Here is a 20812-nt window from a genome sequence, read left to right as displayed (position 1 = left end):
GCCCCAGAAACGAAGAGAATGCAGAAAGTCAATACTCACTTATTTCACACTGTTCTCCCTCTAGTCCTGGAGGGCAAATACATTTGCCAGGGTAGAAACAGGTCCCTCCGTTAAAGCAGGTAGTTGAGCAGTTGGCTAGTAGAATGGATAACGGGAAATTGCATTAGACAGTAGGTTAAATCTTAAAAAAAAGAAATCTAACTTCACTTAAAGTGGGGTGATACTTCTGAGACATCTGCCTCCTGCCCATTTACTTAGACAAGTCAGCCACTTTGCAAATGCAAAAATTGTAACCGGTTGCTTGACCATTGGCAGATTCCAACAACATAATAGGATAGCACACACATTATACACTATTCTCCCTCTGGGGGCTTCTATCTTAGAGAAAAAAGGCAGGGTGTGTAAAAAAAGTTATCTTTTTTATTTTCTTGTAAATATCTATGCCCTTAAAAAAAGAACCCTATAAACCCCCTAAAATATTTTCTGAAGCTAAAAGAAGAGTAAAAAAGGGAAGACTTACTTTAGAATGGATGAAAGGGAGAGAGGCCATGAATACTAGGAGCTGGCAAAGGAGAAAGCAACTTTTTTTTGTTTGTTTCAGAATGAGAACAGAGATTCATCTTATGTAATAGGGATTTAAAAAAAACACACTTTTAGGACATTTGGAGGAAGGAGTCCTGGTGTCCGGAAAAGGACAGGCTGTCAATCCCCCTCAGGTCCCATTCGCAGGGGAATGGCAGCAGCTACTTGGACAGATTATTGTGGGAGTCCAGTTAACTAGATTTTCCAGGTAATAATCCTACTGTTTGTGATTCATCCTAAACCCTGTCTTCGTGTCAACTTCTGGAATTTCACTACTCACACCTAAAATAAAGGGAGGACAAAAATGGGGACGAGGGTAGAGCTAGTAGCTAAAAATAGACAAGTTGGCTCCTTCCATAAAGGAGAGGAAAACGAGAGCTTGGAGTCTCAGCAGTTCCAGTTATAGGGCCTATTTGTTCTTGTCCTATACAAAACAGGCCAAAGCTGGCTACAGATGAACAAACGCTGCAGTAAGCGTCCAGCAGGAAAATCAGAGAGGAGGCCCAAAAGTTATGTGTATGCTTTCTTTGTGGAAAAGAAGTCCAACCGCCATGTTCTGCAAATATCATGCTTCTTAAATGATAGAGCTTTTTGTTTAAAATCACAAGTATCTCCCGCCTTAAGGCAATGCCCTATTGCTTTGGAAAACCCAGCCTCCCGATACAGAGGGGAGCGGCAGCATTTGGGTATAGAATTTAGGATTTAGGAGAACCAGCTCTTTGGCCTTCCTCCTTGCTACTTGCTGTTAGGATTGTTGAAGCTTTACAGTTAATTGTTTTTGCAAGTGTGATTCTGTCTCCCCACTTGTCCCTGTTTCTCCTGGGGAATTAAGAAGAGAAGAGAAAACATCAGGATCAGGGTCTGCTTGGCCAGAGCCCTCTGGGCACTATCCCTTCTAACAAAGAGAAGGCAGTGAACCTGGGAGCTGAATTGGAAGTCACGGAATGATGACAAAGCTAGTTAAAGAATGTGGCCATGCTCTTAGTATTTGTATAATACTTTACAAGCTTCTCTACCTTTCTCTTGTGCAATGATTCTGGACGAGGAAAATGAACCTGAGACACCAGGTAACTTTCACTGGGGCTGAGGGCATGCCGGGCCAGGGCTTAACTACTCATTTCCTAAAGTTTGCAACAGAAGTCTCAAGAGCCACTGAAAGTTAATCTTTAATGTTCCTTCAAATATGTTGTGCTCAGCTCTAGCTCTGTGCTAGTAATTAAACCATTTTTCAGAAGCTCTATACTCCCTCCTGGATGATAAATGCATCTCTTTGTTGAGGTAGTAAAAACCATTATTTTTTAGTATTCTCAGATCTCCAATAAGACCAAGTGGAATTTCAACAGACTTTCCAAAAGAATAAGAATAATAATAATAAAATTACTGGAGTCTAACAAGTAGGGAAAAATCTTTCATCTGAAAGGTAAAATATTACAAAATGTAAAGCATACTGGAATACACATACTTTCCTTCGACAGTGACCACGCAGTGTTTGTGACTCCGTAGCATTAGAAAACCATTACAGTTGATACTTCATTGTACGACACCGATGACAATCACATCTCAGTAAGCAGCCCTCACAGATGATCTCTTTAAACCTGTTCATTCCTGAGTTCTTCATCCAAATCTCCGAAGGATTTGCTCTATTTCCTAACAGTTTTGTGATAATCTGAGCTTAATTCTGTGTCAAGAATTACCCAATTTTGGAAGAGCAGAGATGCTGAGTGCTAAATTTCGACAAAAAAGGAAACTTTTTTACTCACTGGCTGTTCTTATCTTGTCCTTAATGCTTAACGTTTATGAATCCAAACTTTAAGATTGTGTTAAATCCAAATACTCTAGTTTTACATCACTTGAAAATAAAAGGTAGAGATAGTCTCGCATGTTATCTCGATTAGCTTGGGGCTGGGGAGCCGGGGCAGTGGCTTAATTCCCAATTTAGAGACGGGGAAAGTGTGACCCACAGAGAGATCAAGTCAGCCCAGAGAAAGAGTCACTTGTGGAGGAATGGAGACCCTAACAGGTAGCCCGAGTGACAACACAGCCCAGCAGAAGGCGGGAGTTCCGGTCAAGCTATTGAAGCTCCGTAAACCTCATCTTGCTTCTCGGAGAATGAAGCAGATACAACTTCACAAATCTCCAAAGGCTGTTGAATGTAAAATCAGATAATGGTGGGAAGTACTTTATGTATCAAAGAGCAGACACCTGTGAGTTATTCTTCTGACTCATGCTGAGGGATTCTTCTTGGAGTTTTTCCTTCTTCTTTATTTATTTTTATTTATTTATTTATTTTTTAAAGATTTTATTTATCTGACAGTGAGAGACACAGCGAGAGCGGGAACACAAGCAGGGGGAGTGGGAGAGGGAGAAGCAGGCTTCCTGTGGAGCAGGGAGCCCGATGCGGGGCTCGATCCCAGGACCCTGGGATCAGGACCTGAGCCGAAGGCAGACGCTTAACGGCTGAGCCCCCCAGGCGCCCCTTTCCTTCTTTTTTAAAAAGCGGTTCATTTCCATCTTAATTGGTGCTGACTGCATGATCACTAAAGAGACACTTATCAAAACTAACACATCTTTCTTTTTCACGGCATGTATTTATTTTAAAAAACGGGGCTCTACTTATGCAATTAGCATTTTTGACACAAGGATAATGTCATTAAATACATACACTTTGCACAATATTATTTAAGTTTTTCTTCCCCATAAAAGATGTGAACCGGGCAAAACAAATAGGTATCTCGTAAAGCCTGTGGCCATTGAGTATTTGCACTGGAGCATTCTATGAGTGCAAGTTTGAACCCACTTTCCGAGAGTAAGCCTGGCTACGATGCTACGTCACAGGAAGGAGGGAAACCATCTCTCAGGGCTGTCCTCTGTGAGCAGATCATTGAATTGCCGGTCAGTTGGGAAATGTGGAGCAGGTTCTTTAATTTCAGTCTTCGAAGCTCACCCATAAAACGGATTTAAGACATACCCAAACCCCACGTGGCACACAAAAATCCATGCTCCCCTCCCGTCAAGTTGTCTGTGGGAGATAGCTGTCCAGCCAGGGATGACATCTCTCCAGCCTGCGTCTGGGGTGGACACCTAGTGGGACCACGAGGCGAATTCCTCTCCATGGAATAGAATAGGTGTGGAAATTTGGGGGATCACTTCTGGAACAGGGCTTTTTTTTTTTTTTTTTTTTTTAAAGCAGTGTCTACTCCAATCTCCTTCTCTGCTCATTGACTGGTTCCAGAGAGCTCCAGAGCTCTAGGCGGGACCACAGGTGGAAGGTGCCTGGGCCCCCGAATCACAGCGTGAAGGGCTGCCCTGCCCACTGTAGGGATTCCTGCACTGGAGCATTCTATGAGTGCAAACAAACTTTAAGTGCGTTGAACTACACTAAAATTTGGGGTTAAAGTTATTATAGCAGCCAATGAAGTGTTATACCCTATTTACAGAGCTATTACAGAGAGTGATGATATATCAAATATACTTCTTTTACCTAAACATTTGAAAAGTAAAAGGAACCTTGTTCTTAGAAAGAAACTATTACCTTTATCACAATTGACTCCATAGAATCCAGGTGGGCAGATGCAGAACCCAGGAGTGACACAAAGTCCACCGTTCATACACCGTGGTGTGCAAAGGGCTAATAGAGAGAGAGAGAGAGAGAGAGAGAGAGAGAGAGCTCTGATTAAGGCCAAGTAGGGCTTTAGGGAAGGAACATTTTGGAAATATCAATAATACAATAGCTCTACATTTTTGATCTTTGTGGTTGGCTTTAAAGTCTTTAGAGATACAGGGTTGCTATATTAAACATTATTTATGAGTTGTAAATGAGGCCTTTTTTCTTTTTTACCAGTTTCATAGATGAGAATTTTGGAATTGTTCCATTTCAGTGGCTGATGAAAATTTGTCTGGAATCATTACTTTGACTAAGACATGGCCTTCTTAAAGACTGTAAATATTTTTCTCTGCCCTATTTCCTAGATCTTCTAATTTCAAAATATATGCAGACAAGAAAAATTCTTATGTCTTGAAGATGAAAAATATTTTGCTCACTCTCATCAAATAAGCTCTTGGTATTTGAGCATCCCGAGGTTAGTCCACATTTTCCTCTTTAACTCTTTCGTATAACAGTAATTTCACTGAGATAGACGTACTTACAATACAAATGATTTTCACTTTTTTTTTTTTTGGCCTTATAGCAACTTCCTAACTCAGGCGTAGACTTAGTTGTGAATCAAGCTACTTTTAATTGGAGTAGATACTGTCAAATCAATTGTAATATTAGCTTTTTAAATCCAATGTAAGTGGTGGAGAAAAACTTCAAACCTTTCATAAGATTATGCCAAAGCATAGTATATATAATAGCGAATTAGGGATGGGGGGTGTGTAGTGGCCACAAAGAATGTAAACATTGAGCTGACATCTGCCCCTGTCACCATATATTGGATTTAACAGAAAACCACTCTTAGAAGTATGTTCCAACTGCTCTTCTGTGGCTCTTTAAGATTTTACCAATCCTTATGATATGACCACAAAAATAATTCCAAGGACTGTGTTAAAAAAGCATATGTGGGGCTCTTGTGTACCAATTTCACTAGGAAGCAAGCGAGGGTAGCTGGCTCTCTCCGTTCTTTACCTTTCTCACAGTGAGGGCCATAGAATCCATCAGGACACTGGCAGATGCGTCTCTCATTGCAAAAGCCTCCATTTCGGCACCCTCCTGGGCATTCGGCTTCACCAATAAGAAACAAAGTTATATGGACACCTCTGAAATTGTGTTGGGTGAATTACAGCGAGCACAAAGAGGTTCGTGGTGACTTTTCCCCCCAGCGCACCGATGATCATCATTTACTGAATACTGATAACTTCTACCTATATTCTCTCTATACCTCTTGTGCTTCACTAAATCCTCATCAAAGTCAGATCTTGCTTCTCTCAATTCTACTTCCAACAGTAGGGGGCTCATGGAAGAAGGCAAAGCAAGCTTTATTCTGCCTTCATCCCCACCTATCAATCTATTGTACCTTCTTAAATGCACACTGAAATAAATGATAAGACCCATAATGTTCACTTTCAGAGGGTGGAATGGCCTTTTGGTTCATCTTTAGAGCACTGAAAGCCTCCAGAGCTTAAATTCTGTGCTGGAAAAGCTTGTATCAAGATGGGAAAAAAATCTAGGCCTTCATGCTTACATGGGCATCAGGGTGAGATGCCTTTGTCTGGCAGAGATTGCTGGTGTGATGGTGGTACCCTGTCCTCCGGGGAGGTCAGCAGCACCAAGCTTGTGGTGGGGGTATGAGTGGTATTGCCCTAATAGATGGTAGTAGCTGGTAATGACTGGCAACCTTGCTATGAGGTTGGGAACTCCCAAAGATGGTGTTGGAGGAGGGGAAGGAGAGAGGTAGAAGAGAGAGCTTTTGAAGGGGTATTGGGAGTTCCTAAAATTGTGAATGGTGTCACAGAAGAGAAAATCTCTTAGTACTATACTGGACCCTGTAGTAACCAGCCCCTCCACCCATTGGTGTGGTTATAATAATAATACCAAAAAATTATCTATCATCTATCTATCTATCTATCATCTATCTATCTATCTATCTATCTATCTATCTATCTATCTATCTATCTATCTATCTATCTATCTCTCTATCTATCTTTTTACCCACATCACAGCCTTATGAGCCTTCTCTTGATGGTGATCACTGATTACCTTGTTGACATGTTTTAAAGAAGATAGCATTTTGAGGCGTCTGTAGGATGGTGTTGCCTTCAGAATTCATTACAATCACATTCACTTCAAATGCTGCCACTCCATCTTGTTTTCCAAGACACGGGAAACCAACTTGAACAACTAAGGAAAAAGCAAATATAGAGAAACAGTTTATCTAGTTGATTCCAGTTATATAGAAATCTTGGTAAGAGAGACAAAAAGCAAAGCAAAAATGTTCACTTTCATTATTTGATATTCTTGTATCTCCACCAGAGTAGAGATTGTATTTTGATCATATGGGCATTCTCCACAGAACTTACATATCATGCTGGGTGGAGAAAGAATGAATGACTCATTAATTTGTGCCCTCCTACTATGGAATCTGGGATATTTTGTTCTTAGTCTGGGCTTTTACTATCTTGAAAAAAAAAAAAGTTTTTCTCTAAAAATTAAAGGTGCAAATAGGTAGTACAGATTGATTAATTAGGGAAAGAAACCTTGTGGACACCTTCACCAGACTCCATATAATCCAAGAAGAGCTAAAAAACAGTATTCCAGAATCTATTAAATAAGGACCCATAGGCACTAGTTTATTTTTATTCTGTAAAAAGTGACACAATATTTTCTTTGGAAATATTCTACGACTCAGACTAGATTCCGGTTATTGGATTGAGTTAGTAAAGCTAATATTTTCTCAGGCTATTTGTTAATATTAAGAAGTGTTCATATCTTGGGGATCTAGAAGGGAGTTTGGTGTGATAAAATAAGCTTATATCTAATGGTTTAGGTTCCTAAGAATGAGCCATTTTTGTGTGTGTGTGAGTGTAATGATCACTTGGGAGTATGTAGATGTTGACTTAGCAAAGAGTGGCAACTAATGATGATGGTGTACTGGGAGAGCAAGGAGACCACCAATTGTGGAATACCCACAAGTCAGTGGGTGGAAAATGGACCAGGTCATTGGCTAAGAGATCGATTATGTAAATTTCTTCTTCTTCTTTTTTTTAAAGTAGGCTCCATGTTCAGCATGGAGCCTGCCATGGGGTTGGAACTCAGGACCCTGAGCTCAAGACCTGAGCTGAGATCAAGAGTCAAGACGCCTAACTGGCTGAGCCCCCGATTATGTAAATTTCTAAAATCCACTGGATTACCATAACATATCCACTGAGGAATAGTGATCTAGCTGATCCAATAGGCTCTAGTTCTTCCTTATAGACAGGAATAAATTTTGCTAATAGGTAAATATTTGAAATTTTGCTTCATTTTGTTTCTATATGGCCAGTTATTGTTACTGCCGAGCTTGGGGAAATCATCCCAAGGCAAGAAAAATCCTTTCCCTTTAGAATTTTCATAAACCTTCCCCCTAGGTTTATAAGAAGGAATGATTTGGAAATTGGTCTGCTCTTCCATAAGGTGTTGCACACAACCTGGTCATATAATCTTAATGGGCTTAACAACCAAAACCCTTCTCAAGGCTTTGGCATTGTTGTGTTTATTAAAGTGCCATTCTCAAAATAATACAGATTTCCAGTTCTCCTGAATCTTAAGATCTGAGCATTGCAAATAATCAATTAAATGGTATTTAGACATTTTAACAGAAGTAAAAAAAGAGAGAAAACCAAAGTTGTGTCTGAAGTTTCAAAGTAAAATTGTCGCCGAAAGCCTTGGTTTAATGAGATCTTATACGTGAAAATGCCAATTTACAAAACACAAAAATCCATTGTAGGGATTTCCATTTCAAAAAGAAGCAAGAGGGTTGACAAATTTCTTTCAATTGTTAACTCTTCCAGCGCATTTTCACTTGGTTCAGTTCTAAAATTTTGTTAATTGTTCTCACGAATCTTTTGCATGGACGGGGAGGTCAATAAACTGCCCTGAGGCATAAAAGGATGGAAGAACTTGAAAGGATTCTCAGAGATAAAACTTTCCGAATTTTCTCACCACATGTCATCAGCTTAACTATTATTTTCTAGGTGCATCTTTTTCCTGGACCTTATTCAGCCAGCCTACTTAGTTCTTTAAAAAAGGCACTTTTGCGGCACCTGGGTGGCTCAGTTGGTTGAGCATCGGACTCTTGGTTTCAGCTCAGGTCATGATCTCAGGGTCATGGGATCAAGCCCTGCATCCGGCTCTGCACTCTGTATAGAGCCTGCTTAAGATTCTCTCCCTCCCTCTCCCTCTGCCCCATCCCTTTCTCTTTCCCTCTCTCAAAAACAACAACAACAACAACAACAACAAAACTCATCAAAGCACTCACTCATGTGGCATAGTTATGCCTAATTCTGTCAAATGCAAAAGAAAAAAAAGTCTTTTATATTTTTGAATGAAAAGCTTCAGGCAATCTTGGCAGATAACTAAAGATGTAGCATCTTTATTCTCTTAGTAAACCAATAGGAAAGCTATCTCTAGGAATTATTGTACTAATTTAAAATTATGTCCAATTCATGTTAATATTCATATGAAATATTTTCCTTCTTCATCTTTTAAAGATCTAACACTCTAAGTTTAAAACTGTGCTTATTTTCTTTACATAATTATAATCACAACTTAACAAATGCAACTTCGATTAAAAATGAACACATCACAAATTCCCTCAGCCCAGGTGGAATAGTTTTACCAACACATACCTATCTCTTTTGAAACAGGAGATATGTCAACATAATTATGGTCTGAATCTCAATACAGAATGATTTGAAAGGAACTAGGAAAGAAAGTTTAAAAGTTAGGAGGTACCTAGTTTGTGAGTTTCAGTGAATTAACTTAAAATAAAAGTAAAAATTAATAAAAGATACGTAAATTACACTAATTACACTTGCCTATTTTTCAGTTTTAAAACATGAAATAGAAATTTTATTTTTTTGTGTGCAAATGCTACCTGTCCTCCTTTCTGCTTATAAATTTTATCTATAAGACCATTCAAGTAATAAGAATTGTAATTATACCTTCTAAAATGTTCCCAAAAAATTTGCTTAAAAAAAAAAAAACAAAACACCTGGGGTGCCTGGGTCGCTCAGTCAGTTGAGTGTCTGATTCTTGGTTTCGGCTTGGGTCATGGTCTTGGGGTTGTGAGATCAGGCCCCACAATGGGTTCTGTGCTTAGCAGGGAGTTTGCTTAAGATTCTGTCTCTCCCTCTCCCTTTGCCTTTTCCCCCAAATAAAAACAACAACAAAACCAAAAAACAATACCTGACTTTAGTTAGCCTCAGCTTTAGTAATTGACTTTTGTGCAACTTGTGCTCTACCCAAACTAGATTTCTTTCCGTTCCTCAACATGTGGTATATGTCTGCATTGTCCTGACTCCATACCCCCATCCTGCTGCTTAGAATATTCTTTCTCTTCTTTTCTGTCCAATGTCCTATTACTCATCTTTCAAGACCAAAATGAAACAGCACTTGCTCTCTGTAACCTTCCCTAACACCCCCTGCCTAAATCATTTCACTTACGTATTTCACCAACACCTCTGTATATGATTGCTTATAATATAATGATTTAATTATGATTCTGCATCCTTCGCTAAGGATGAGATTTTCAAAGGCAAGGACCATATCTTATTCGTTTTTGTAATTTCAGCGCCTAGCATGTTCATCACAAACCAGGCACTGACAGAGATAAACCTTGTGGGAGACACACCCATATACCTTTATACACACAGGCACACACTTGCACACATACCAGCACACATACACATAAATAGACAGAAATTCACCATAGACGGGGGGAGATACAGAGAATAAGGCATGAACAGTGTGCATGCAGAAACACACACACACACAAAGAAAAAGAGATCTCTAAGAAAAAGCACAGACGCCCTCCTTACAAGGAATAACAGAAATGTGATAGTTACGTTGTGTTTTTGCAACAATAAGCATATGAGTAGAGGGCCACTTTTACCAAAAGCTAGATGAAATTAGTCCAGATGTGAATTCCAGGGCAGTCTAGATTGTATAACTGAAGCTGAGGGAAATTAACACAACTCAGAAAAACTAAAGCAGATTGAACATATCTCACATGGTGTTCAAGTACACACTGATGTGCAGCTGATTGCGCACAAACTCTTATATAGAAGTAAACAGTCAATGTATTCCTCTTCCTCACTGGGATGGGGGCCTCCAGTCACGGGAGCCACTGCTCTGACGAGGGAAGTGATGAGAGAGGAGAGAGCGCGCGCGCGCGCGCGCGCGCGCATCCGCGGCACCACGTGACCACCATCCGCTGTGATCACAAGATCATAATATAGTCATCAGTGCCCCAAGCTGTGCTGGCCGCATTCTCTCAGCAAATGAGCCCCTTCCCTGGGCTTTCACTCTCTGCTAAGGTCTGGGGTCCCTCCAGCATTAGCACCCATTGAAAAATTTCTAGACATGGAATTCCTGGAAGTCTTTGGTTGAGAAACAAGCCTGCTCTGTTGGTTTCATGGTCTGACAGAAATAGTGTTCAAAGAGGTAAAGCCTTGGCTTGATGGGAACTGCTGTTTTTTGTTATCCAGTTTTACTGAAGCAACCTGCAGTTTGTATTTCCTGTTTTTGTTTTCTTCAGACGCCTGAAGGCAGGCACTTCATAACTGTTAAAGATCAAGAGTTTTCTTTTTCATGCAATGTTTAGGCATTGAGGAATCTGGGGGGATGAAAGAACAAGTTAGCAGCGTGAGGGTATTAAAATAGACCAGTAGAATAATGAATACTACCTGGATGTTTAGGGGCAAAGACACACTGATTTGGTTACTTTTTAATAATTCAAGGTACCCTTACTGCTCCTACTGTGGGGACTGAGCTAATAAGGCTAATGAATAACTGCCCTGCAATGAGCTAAAATTCCCATAAACTTCTTGCACCTGCATTTCTGCGAACAAATCCTACATCTGCCTTCAAAACCCTATATGCAGGGGGGTGGGGTTATACATGCAGTGTGTGTGTGTGTGTGTGTGTGTGTGCGCGTACACACACACACACACACACACACACACACACATGCCCAAGTCACCTCAGCCCAGAAGAAGGCTTATTCTTTTTACTCCTACCTTGTCCAAAGCATCAATTACTTTCTCCCTAACTTTTATTATTTATAAAGATTCTAGATTATTAGAAATTGAAGTTTTATCTCAGCATGGTGTATTAAAATATTGTCACATCATATATTCAAAATTGGATTGTTTCAATATCTGAAGAAATAGAATTTCAGTAAGCTTTTTTTACTAGACACTAAAATGAATAAGGCTGGGAAGATTTAGGATACAAGCGTTAAATTGGAAACCCAAAGATGCAAGATTTATTGGAAGTTGAGCAGGTGTAACTGTATAATTAATTTAATTATTTAATGGGCTACAATGAGCTTGTATTCCTTTAATAATCAGAAAACGACAAAGGAAAAATTTAAGAATATAAAATGGAAATTGAGAGATATATTATGTATTTGTTTTATTCCTGACTGCTTCTAAAAAGAAAGAGCCAAAAATATCAAGAAAATTTAATAAAAAAAATTATCTTTGACTAAAAAGAAACACAGTGTGACATGGCATGAGAATGAGTAATGGCCATACTCCAAGAATGTTCTTGTCTCCGTGATGTGGCAGTATGTGATTACAGTAGCAATGCCATCTCTGTGGAATAGGGATGCCCATGAGTCTGGAATGGGATATCCATAGCCTTGGGGCTACAAATCTCAGGTGAGTTTATCTCCAGAATTCAAGGCCTCATTCCTTCATAGGAACTTCCTAGAACCCCAAACCCATCTGGATTGGAAGCAAATACTCTGGAAGGGCTGCTAGTTGTAACTTCAACACTGGGATGACCCAAGAGAAACCCAAATTCACTCTTGCTATCTACACCTACATGGGTACCTATGCCAGAAAACTGAAAAAACTCTGCTTAGAGAAAGAGAAGTATCATATGATCTCACTGATATGAGGAATTCTTAATCTCAGGAAACAAACGGAGGTTTGCTGGAGTGGTGGGGGGTGGGAGGGATGGGGTGGCTGGGCGATAGACACTGGGGAGGGTATGTGCTATGGTGAGCGCTGTGAATTGTATAAGACTGATGAATCACAGACCTGTACCTCTGAAACAAATAATACCTTATGTGTTAAATAAAAAAAAAAAAAAAGAAGGAGAAGACAGCAGGAAGGGAAAAATGAAGGGGAGGAATCGGAGGGGGAGATGAACCATGAGAGACTATGGACTCTGAGAAACAAACAGGGTTTCAGAGGGGAGGGGAGTGGAGGGATGGGTTAGCCTGGTGATGGGTATTAAGGCGGGCACGTACTGCATGGAGCACTGGGTGTAATACACAAACAATGAATCATGGAACACTACATCAAAAACTAATGATGTAATCTATAGTGACTAACATAACATAATAAAATAAAATAAAAAAATGAGAAAAAGATTTGCTTAGATATCTGAAGCATTAAAAAAAAAGAGAGAGAGAAAAACTCTGCTTATTTAGTCTGTAGCACTTCCAGTGCTGGGATGTGATAATAGAGATCCGCCGGAAGTAGATGATTGCAACCTGAAAATGGACTTTTCAAGGCTATCTGATTTCCCAATTATTGCAAAGATTTATATGAGTGCTTATTGAGATTTTCATTTGATATCAAAGTTATTCTAATATTCTGCTAAGAGAATAAGACTAATTTTTTTTTTTACAAAGGACAGGGTTATGATATCAGTTATTTAAAAATATAAAACTAAAAATATTGCACTATTAGAACAAATAGTAAACTCTAAAATTCTTTGTATGGAAGAACTTAATGTGAAATAAAAGGCATATCTTGAATCAATTCAACCTCTCACACTGGAAAAGCTGAATACTCAGGAAAATAATTCAGTGAGAGCCTTACCTCATACTATTGCCAAAAGAAATTTTGATAAAATACTAGAAGCATGTGTAAATTATCACATAACGGCTCTTTGGAATAAGAATTAACCTCCAAGCACAGAAGTAAAAAGAAAAAAAAATGACAATGGGAAAGACAGTTTTGATCACATAGACTTAAATTCTGCATAGCCCCACCTTAAAAAAATAAATAATAAACTGAAAAATATGCCAGAAAGTGTAAAATAGTTACTATATAGTGAGCTTTGCAAGCCAATAAATTATTTTATATTTTCAGTATAAAAATGAGCATGGTCAATAGACATTTTACATCATTTAATAGATACAGGAAAATGTCTTCTACCTCAGTTGGAGTAAAAAAATCTAATAAAAGAACACTAAGAAACCTCTTTTCACTTTTTAAGTCAGTAAAACAGTTCACATGATTAATAACCCACATTGATGAGGTTATGGTGAGCTAGGCCCTCTCCCACTGCTAGCCAGGGTACAAATGGACACAACCTTTGTGGAAAGTAATTTGGCATTTTGGCAATTTGTTCTAAAAGCCTTTTGAAATGTTCATAGTTCATGTCCTTTGACACAATAATTGTACTTCTAAGAATCTATTTAACAAAATAATGAGGTGAGCTTTAAGATTTTGGTACAAACATTAATCCAATAAATATTTTGTGAAGTCCTGTTCTGTGCTGGGCCCTGTGTTGGCAGTCGTGGTGAATAAGACAAACAGGGCCTCCTACTCAGTGACCATCTATTACTTTAAAAACATGTTTATTGTGACATTTCTAGTATGAAAACCCTGAAAACAATCTAAGTAACACACAATAAGGGAATGAGTAAACCAATTATGGGTATGTTTATAAAATCGATAATAGGGGCATCAAAAACAACTTTTGAAAAAATCTAAAATGACATGGGAAAATGCTTATGTTAAAATGTTAAAAGCAAAAAAACAAAAAAACCATTGTGCAAAACTAAATATATAATATTATCACAACTATGGAAAAATATATATTCATAGACTAGAAAGAAATGAACATGTATTTGACCATGTTAACATAAGCGATCTCTGTACTTCTCTGAAAGTCATGAAATCTGGTCTCAGCTCCACTGCTTATTACTCATATATGACTTTGGGAAAGTCAGCGAAGGCTCAGAAGGCTTAATTTTCTAATTTGTAGAATGGAGTGGTAATTCTGGCCTTGACTCCTTCCCAGAACTCAAATTGGATAAGGCATGAGCTCCTACTTTGCAGGCCGAACAGCTCTAAACAAATACCCCATACTATATTTTCTCAGCAGAGAAGGATGATTAGCTCTGAAATATTAACCCTTTCCTCCCACTTTTCCATGTCTCTTCACTCCTTCAAATTCCTATTTAATACAATGCTTATTTGGGGGAAGTTTTTCTCGATGTATCCCATATTCTCCCACTCACTTGCTTTGCATCCTTGCCACGTTTATGGGCACTACATTAATTCATACTTATTGGCCGGATATATCTCATGTGGTGACTTTCTTTTTTTAATCTGGAATCGCTTATGAACTGGGGCTATGTTGAGTTTTTAGCAAATTAGGAAACAGCCATTTTGTCACCCCCATCCTAATTTTTTTGCCCAAAGGAGGGAGGGACATAATAATCAAGCTGCCCTAAGATCATCGGATCTCTTCAGGAAAACATTCCATGACTCCCCTGATGGGTGACTTCCGGATCTTGAATATTATTCCCATCACCATTACATTTCAAGTGTAAGCATCCCCCCCCAACGCCGCCGCCACCCCGAGGCAAAGACCACCCACCTGATGCCTTGTGAGGCACTGTTCCCAGCAGAGGGACGTTGACGGTTGGGTCTGCCATGATGCCTTTATCCAAGGAGCGTAAGGACAGGAATTCATAGAAGTATTCTGCCTGCAACAAAAGGCGTTGACAATCAGTACCATGGGAACCATGGAGTGTGAGAAGGCATTTCTTAACTGGTTACTCCTCTGATGGGAGAGTGACATTTTTCACTACAGGAAATCTGGAAAACATGACATCTAAAAAACTGTGTAGGCTTAACTCCCCCTTCTGGATTTTAGAACACTAGAATTAGACTCTGTGTGGAGAGAAGTGATGCTTTAAAAACATTAATAACAGCTATCCAAAATATCCATAAAGTAGCTTTTTAGCTTAAACAATATTATTTAGTTGCTGTCTCTTAAAAGGATTGAGAAAAAATGCTCTTAAGGAAACAAGTGGTGTCAGAACAATCAGCAACTGGTCCTTAGAAAATCCATCTCTGCTTCTTGGGTCATTTTTTAATTCTTTTCAAAGCTGAGGTGAGTCTTTTGAGCAGAATTAGGAAAGCTGTAATACATAAGGGATAACGAAAGCAGTAAGCTATTGGCAAAAGAAGATAAGAAAGTCCAAAATGTAATGAACTTGCTGTGAATAGCTATTTTTCAGTATCATTCCCTTTGGCAGGTTTACATTTAAGGTCTCAATTTAATGCTGGAGAGAAAAGCCTAAAAGTGTAAAAACACCATTGCAAGTTGACAACATGCTGTAAAATTTTACATTGTAAACATTTTCATTTCCCCACTAAGTCTAGTAGAGAAAATGGTTCCTGCTACTTGGATAGTCATGAAATTCTGAAAATACTGAAGTATAATCTCCCTGGAGAGCTTTGATGCTTAACTGATTCTCAACTGGGTTATTCAAAGGATTTGTGATGGAAACAATGTGTTCTTGCTTGGGAATAAAGAACAATCAATAAATAGTGCAGATGCCAAAATGAGAGGTGAGCTGAGTGGCTCTGCAGTTACCTGTAGAGATATGCAGAATTTGGATGGGTTAATCAACTAAATTATGAATTACATAAACATGGGCTAGAACGACGTTTAAAACAGAATATGGTCTTTCTTATATAGTCAGTATCAAATTTATCTCCCAGTATGGAAGATATTAAGAGCTACCTGGTAGACATGCACACAATTTTTTGCCTTATGTCATAGTATCAACGTATTAGGTACTAAGGACTCCATACGAGGATGATAATGCAAAGGGGTGATCTTAGCTGCTGTGGGGACACTGGCGACACTTGCAGCGTGTTAGGAAACACTTCCTGGTTTCCCAGGAAAACTGACTAAACTCCCACTGCGGCCCCTTCTTTGAGTTGTGGCAGTGTTCCAGATGACCACCATGCGGGGTCCTTAGATGGGCAACAAAGTTTCGTGAATTAATTTTATTAAATTCATTCACCAGAAGGGCCCTGAGATAAAGAGTTTTAAGACGGTCGACTCCTACCCTATTTGAGGGAAAGCAGAGGATTACAAGAAGTCTGATTAAAGAAAGGAGTGTCATCAAGAAAGGTAATTCAATTTGGAATGAATGCCCTTGAAAAAGAGAACATTATTCCTGACCCTGCAGTAAAACCAACAACTATTAAAAGTGGGCTCCTTCTCAGTGTTTCATGAATCCAAGTGTTTTAAATGACCTCCACCATCTCTGTGCCTTACCAAATCATGTTTATCACTTAACATTTTGTTCTAAAACCTATTTTAGTTTTCATTATGAAAGGATTTAGTGTTGTATGCCCTTATAATTAATAACTTTGGGTTATTTGTATTACTAAGTACAGTAATAACAACTAGCAAACAATAACATAACAAACACCTGTGTAATGCATACCACATCCCAAGACTTATTTTGAACACTTGGAAAAGAGCTGAGTGGACAGAGCATGCTATACTAAATAAAGCATGCCGAAAATAAAACATCTCAGTGGCTAGATTGCTTCAAATACCATAAGTTGTCATTTGCTGTTCCATAATTATATCTTCAAACTTCATCACATTATAAGTGAAATTTACATTTATATGGGTGATACACTTTAAAAGGGCACTAATAAAAATACAATTAAATATAAGTTAAAAAGTTTTGTGTGTGTTAATAAGAAAAAGGATGAAAGACTAGCCACCCATATTAAAACATGATTGTGTAGGATTGATGCTAATTGATTTTTTCCCAAATTTTCTACAAGTGGTTCCATGCCTTTTATAGAGAAATAAATATATTTATTTAAAAACAAATATTAATTATATATCTTGCTTCAGTTCTGTGTGGCTGATGATAATCATTGGCTCTATCTGTATAATTCTCTGATCTGATCATAGATGAAATATTCTTCTTGGACTTCTACTTCATGAGACTCTGCTCATGTAACAATTTGATTTATCTCTTGTTTGTCTCCTTGAAAGTGTGCTTTTTTTTTTTTTTAAGATTTTATTTAGAGAGAGAGAGACAGTGTGAGGGGCGGGGAGGGGCAGAAGGAGAGAGAGAATTCAAGAAAACTCTGTGCTGAGCACGGAGCCTGGGACACGGGCCTCGATCCCAAGACCCTGAGGTCATGACGTGAGCCAAAATCAGCAGTCGGTCGCTCAACTGACTGAGCCATCCGGGTGTCCCTCCTTGAAAGTGTGCTTTAAGACAACAGCATGTAGTAATAAAGTAGATTCTGAATGTGTCTCTCAAAAACTTTTGATGATGTTCAAAGAATGTGGAACTGAAAGAATTTCACTCAGGGTCCAGAAACAACTCCATAGAGCCTCTGGGTCTCCTGTTGATGCTTTTGACTATGGCCACATCAAGTAGGCTAGCAAGCTCGGAATCCATTACATTCAGTGTCAGAGAGTTTGTAATTAGCGTTGGCATGACTGCTTAGCATTATGCAGCTAGGTTTAATGGATTTGTCTGGACAGCCAATATTCTCATCTTATCAATAACAAATTTCACACTAAAGGTTTTAGGGTGTGCCTTTGATTTCTTTGAGAATCCGTAAATATCAGTTTTTCTACTGAAATTCTAAGACTGTATCACAGGACAGGAACTGGTCAAAACAGTTTCTTGCTTGGATTTTATCAGCAATAGGCAGTTTCCAGAGAAATGTTCTTTTTTGTTGTTGTTCTTTCTTTTTGAAGATGCTAATGATACTGTAATTTCTGAGATATATAACTTTACGCTTTCCTTCATACTTGGTATATATATTTTAGGGGGGTTTGTCCATCTACTGTTTTCATTGCCTTCTTAAAAATTCCAATTTGAAAACTACTTAGAAATTGACCAACCCTTTGTCTCTGATCTTGACACTGACTTCTTTCATTGTTTCATTTTGTCGTTATCATCAGAACTACCAAAACCACCTATGCCATATAAATATTTCTATAAAACATTTATCATTACCATGTAGTAGAGATGACCTATATTCCTCATTTAACTTAAGTATTAACTTCAATGGCTAAAATATTTCCCTCAAAGCCAAAGAAAAATGGCAGATGAAATAAATGATAGATTTATAATGTCATAGTTTAAGTTCTAGACAAAACTTTCCGTTTTTACTTTATTTATAATATCATAAACAGTCTTAGTCTCAAACCTCTCCACTGGAAACACTTATTTGGGGGCAAATAAAACCTAAATTCTATGCCAAAGAGAACAGCGAGCTTGCTTTCAAGTTTGGGAACAAGTTTCACAGATTGTAGATTTATTACTTAGATAAAAGGAACTCAGAGCATGAACTGTAACAGGGAGGTGGCATATTGGAGAGCACGAAAACTCTATTAGGGAAAAGTACATTTTGTTTTATTAAAAGACACTAGTGGAAACTCAGGTAGAGGTAAATAGCGTGCTTATTTGAGAAGCACATGAAAAGATTGCCTGTATTCAAACAAAGAATGGGTCTATTCAGGAGAATAATTCACTTCTAAATTAAGTTGCTGAAAAACCTTGCTGGCCTGGCTTGCCATGCAGTAAATTTTCTTTTCATGGAGAAGTATAAAAGACACCCAAATATTATCAAGAGAGGAGTGAGTGCTGGAGGCCATTTAACTTGCTTCCAAGCAACTTGGCTGAATATTAAGGTCGTTCTTTCCAGAAGAGAGGAAGACATCATTTAAATGGCAAAATGGGACAATTCAGAAGGCCTTCACTCTGGCACTCTTTCTTGGGTAGACACGGAGAAAGGAAGCAGAGAACTGCATTAACCATGGGGAGGAACAGAGAGAATCCAGTATTTCTTTTCCATCTTTGAAGTTCTGGGTTTGTGGTGCATAATTAATCTATTAGCACGATAATTACAGGAGCCTCTGAGTTAAGAATCAAAGGTTCTTCATAAAACCATGGCTCTCAAACCTCTTTTAACTTCATGTATCATGATGCTGACCTAAGTGTTCATGAGGAGCACTGGAACAATAAAGGTATCAGTGTCCTGAAGAAAGTTTCAGGTGATTCACAGATACAAAGCATACAGATGCCATAAAGCTTGAAAATTTACAAATAATTTTTATTGAGTGTTTACTAAACTCTGGTCGCTGTTCATCTAATTCTCACGAGAACCTGGTATCATAGCATACATTATGTTGTGTTGTGTTGTGTTCAGATTAGCCGGGCATTCAGTACAAGCATTACTAGTGTGATCTGAAATAGCTCCTACACTGTATGCGAAGGGCAAGAAGAAATCTACTGAAGTAAGCAGGAAAGGAAAAGAGTTGGAAGTTAAAGTCCCAAACAAAACGAATCAGCACAGCCGAAGCTTAAAATAATCTGACGCCTGAATGTCTAGACCAAAAATTGCCAGATCTCACATTCTTCTTGGGCATTCTTTTTGTCACCTCCCTGCAAAATTTCATCCTTCAAACTCACAACTCATTATCCTTGGATGCTGGGACACTCTGCTGATTGTTCCCCCATGTTGTGATTTTCCTGCATTTCCTTGTTAACCCTCCTCCCCTCAGCCTGATCGTTAAAAATCGCTAAGACTCAGGCCTCAGCTCTTCTCTCTTTATTTTCTATCATAAAACTCAGGCACTTGCACAGATGGAACTGTTTCCTTCTGGGCCAATGATGCTCACTCAACGAGAACCATTCCCACTGCCTCATGGCCAAGCTTGTGTGCACGGAGCTTCATTCATTACCTTCCCAAATCAGCTGCCTCACTTGATGTCTTTGTTATCTGTCAACAGTATTATCATTTTTCCAGTAACAAAAGTACCGAACCTCTGAGTCATTGTTGTTTCCTGCCTCTACCTCACCTCCTGACAGCCAGACAGACACCACAGTTTTCTCCTTTCTCCTTGTATAATCTTTTGATTCTGTCCCTGCCTTTCATTCCCACTGCTTCTACCCTAACCCAGCCCTTATTTCCTCATGTTGGCCTTATTATAACATTTTCTGAAATATCTTTCTAGTCTTCCTCCTTAAAATCTCTGCCATGAGATGAGCCAATATATCTAATGGAAACAGTAGTTTTGCCATATCGCAATGCTGTCCTGTTACCCCTTATCTCTAGGATAAGGCCCTCAGCCTGGTAAGTGTCCTCCACAGTCTGGCTCCAAATTTCCTTTATTTCAGACTACTCCCCAACAGGGATCCTCTTCTGGAGCTCTGCTGGCCTGCTCTGAACACACCATACCCATACCTATATTCCAGTGTTTTCACCTACACTGGCCTGCAGTAGGACTCAAACCAGTGTGGCCCTTAAACATATACTGTCCTGTATTATTATTAAACTTTTCACATGTGTATATCATGTATTGTCATGTACAGTTTGGATCCTTTGTGGTTAAGGATGGGGTTATGTTTTTTCCCCCCCCGCCACTCTACTGGAGATTCACTCAGCATTGGGTACAACCAGGTATTTAATAAATATTTGCTGAATGAATGAATGACCT

The 20812-nt window shown here is 38.8% G+C and overlaps 1 protein-coding gene across 1 annotated transcript in view; it reads right to left on the bottom strand.

Annotated features, from left to right (window-relative positions):
* The window catches only part of WIF1 (WNT inhibitory factor 1), a 67267-nt gene that overhangs the window by 11307 nt on the left and 35148 nt on the right, over nucleotides 1-20812 (bottom strand). The window contains exons 3-7 of the mRNA XM_025883119.2: nucleotides 14906-15014; nucleotides 6278-6418; nucleotides 5207-5302; nucleotides 4115-4210; nucleotides 40-135 (exon numbers count right to left, since the gene is read on the bottom strand). Of these exons, the coding sequence (XP_025738904.1) occupies nucleotides 40-135; nucleotides 4115-4210; nucleotides 5207-5302; nucleotides 6278-6418; nucleotides 14906-15014 (538 nt within the window). The remainder of the gene's footprint in view (nucleotides 1-39; nucleotides 136-4114; nucleotides 4211-5206; nucleotides 5303-6277; nucleotides 6419-14905; nucleotides 15015-20812) is intronic.

Source organism: Callorhinus ursinus, unplaced genomic scaffold (assembly GCF_003265705.2).
Source record: "Callorhinus ursinus isolate GAN/ISIS: 27379988/994484 unplaced genomic scaffold, GSC_fseal_2.0 scaffold14, whole genome shotgun sequence".
Taxonomy (NCBI): Eukaryota; Metazoa; Chordata; class Mammalia; order Carnivora; family Otariidae; genus Callorhinus; species Callorhinus ursinus.
This window is presented reverse-complemented; position numbering and strand designations above follow the sequence as displayed.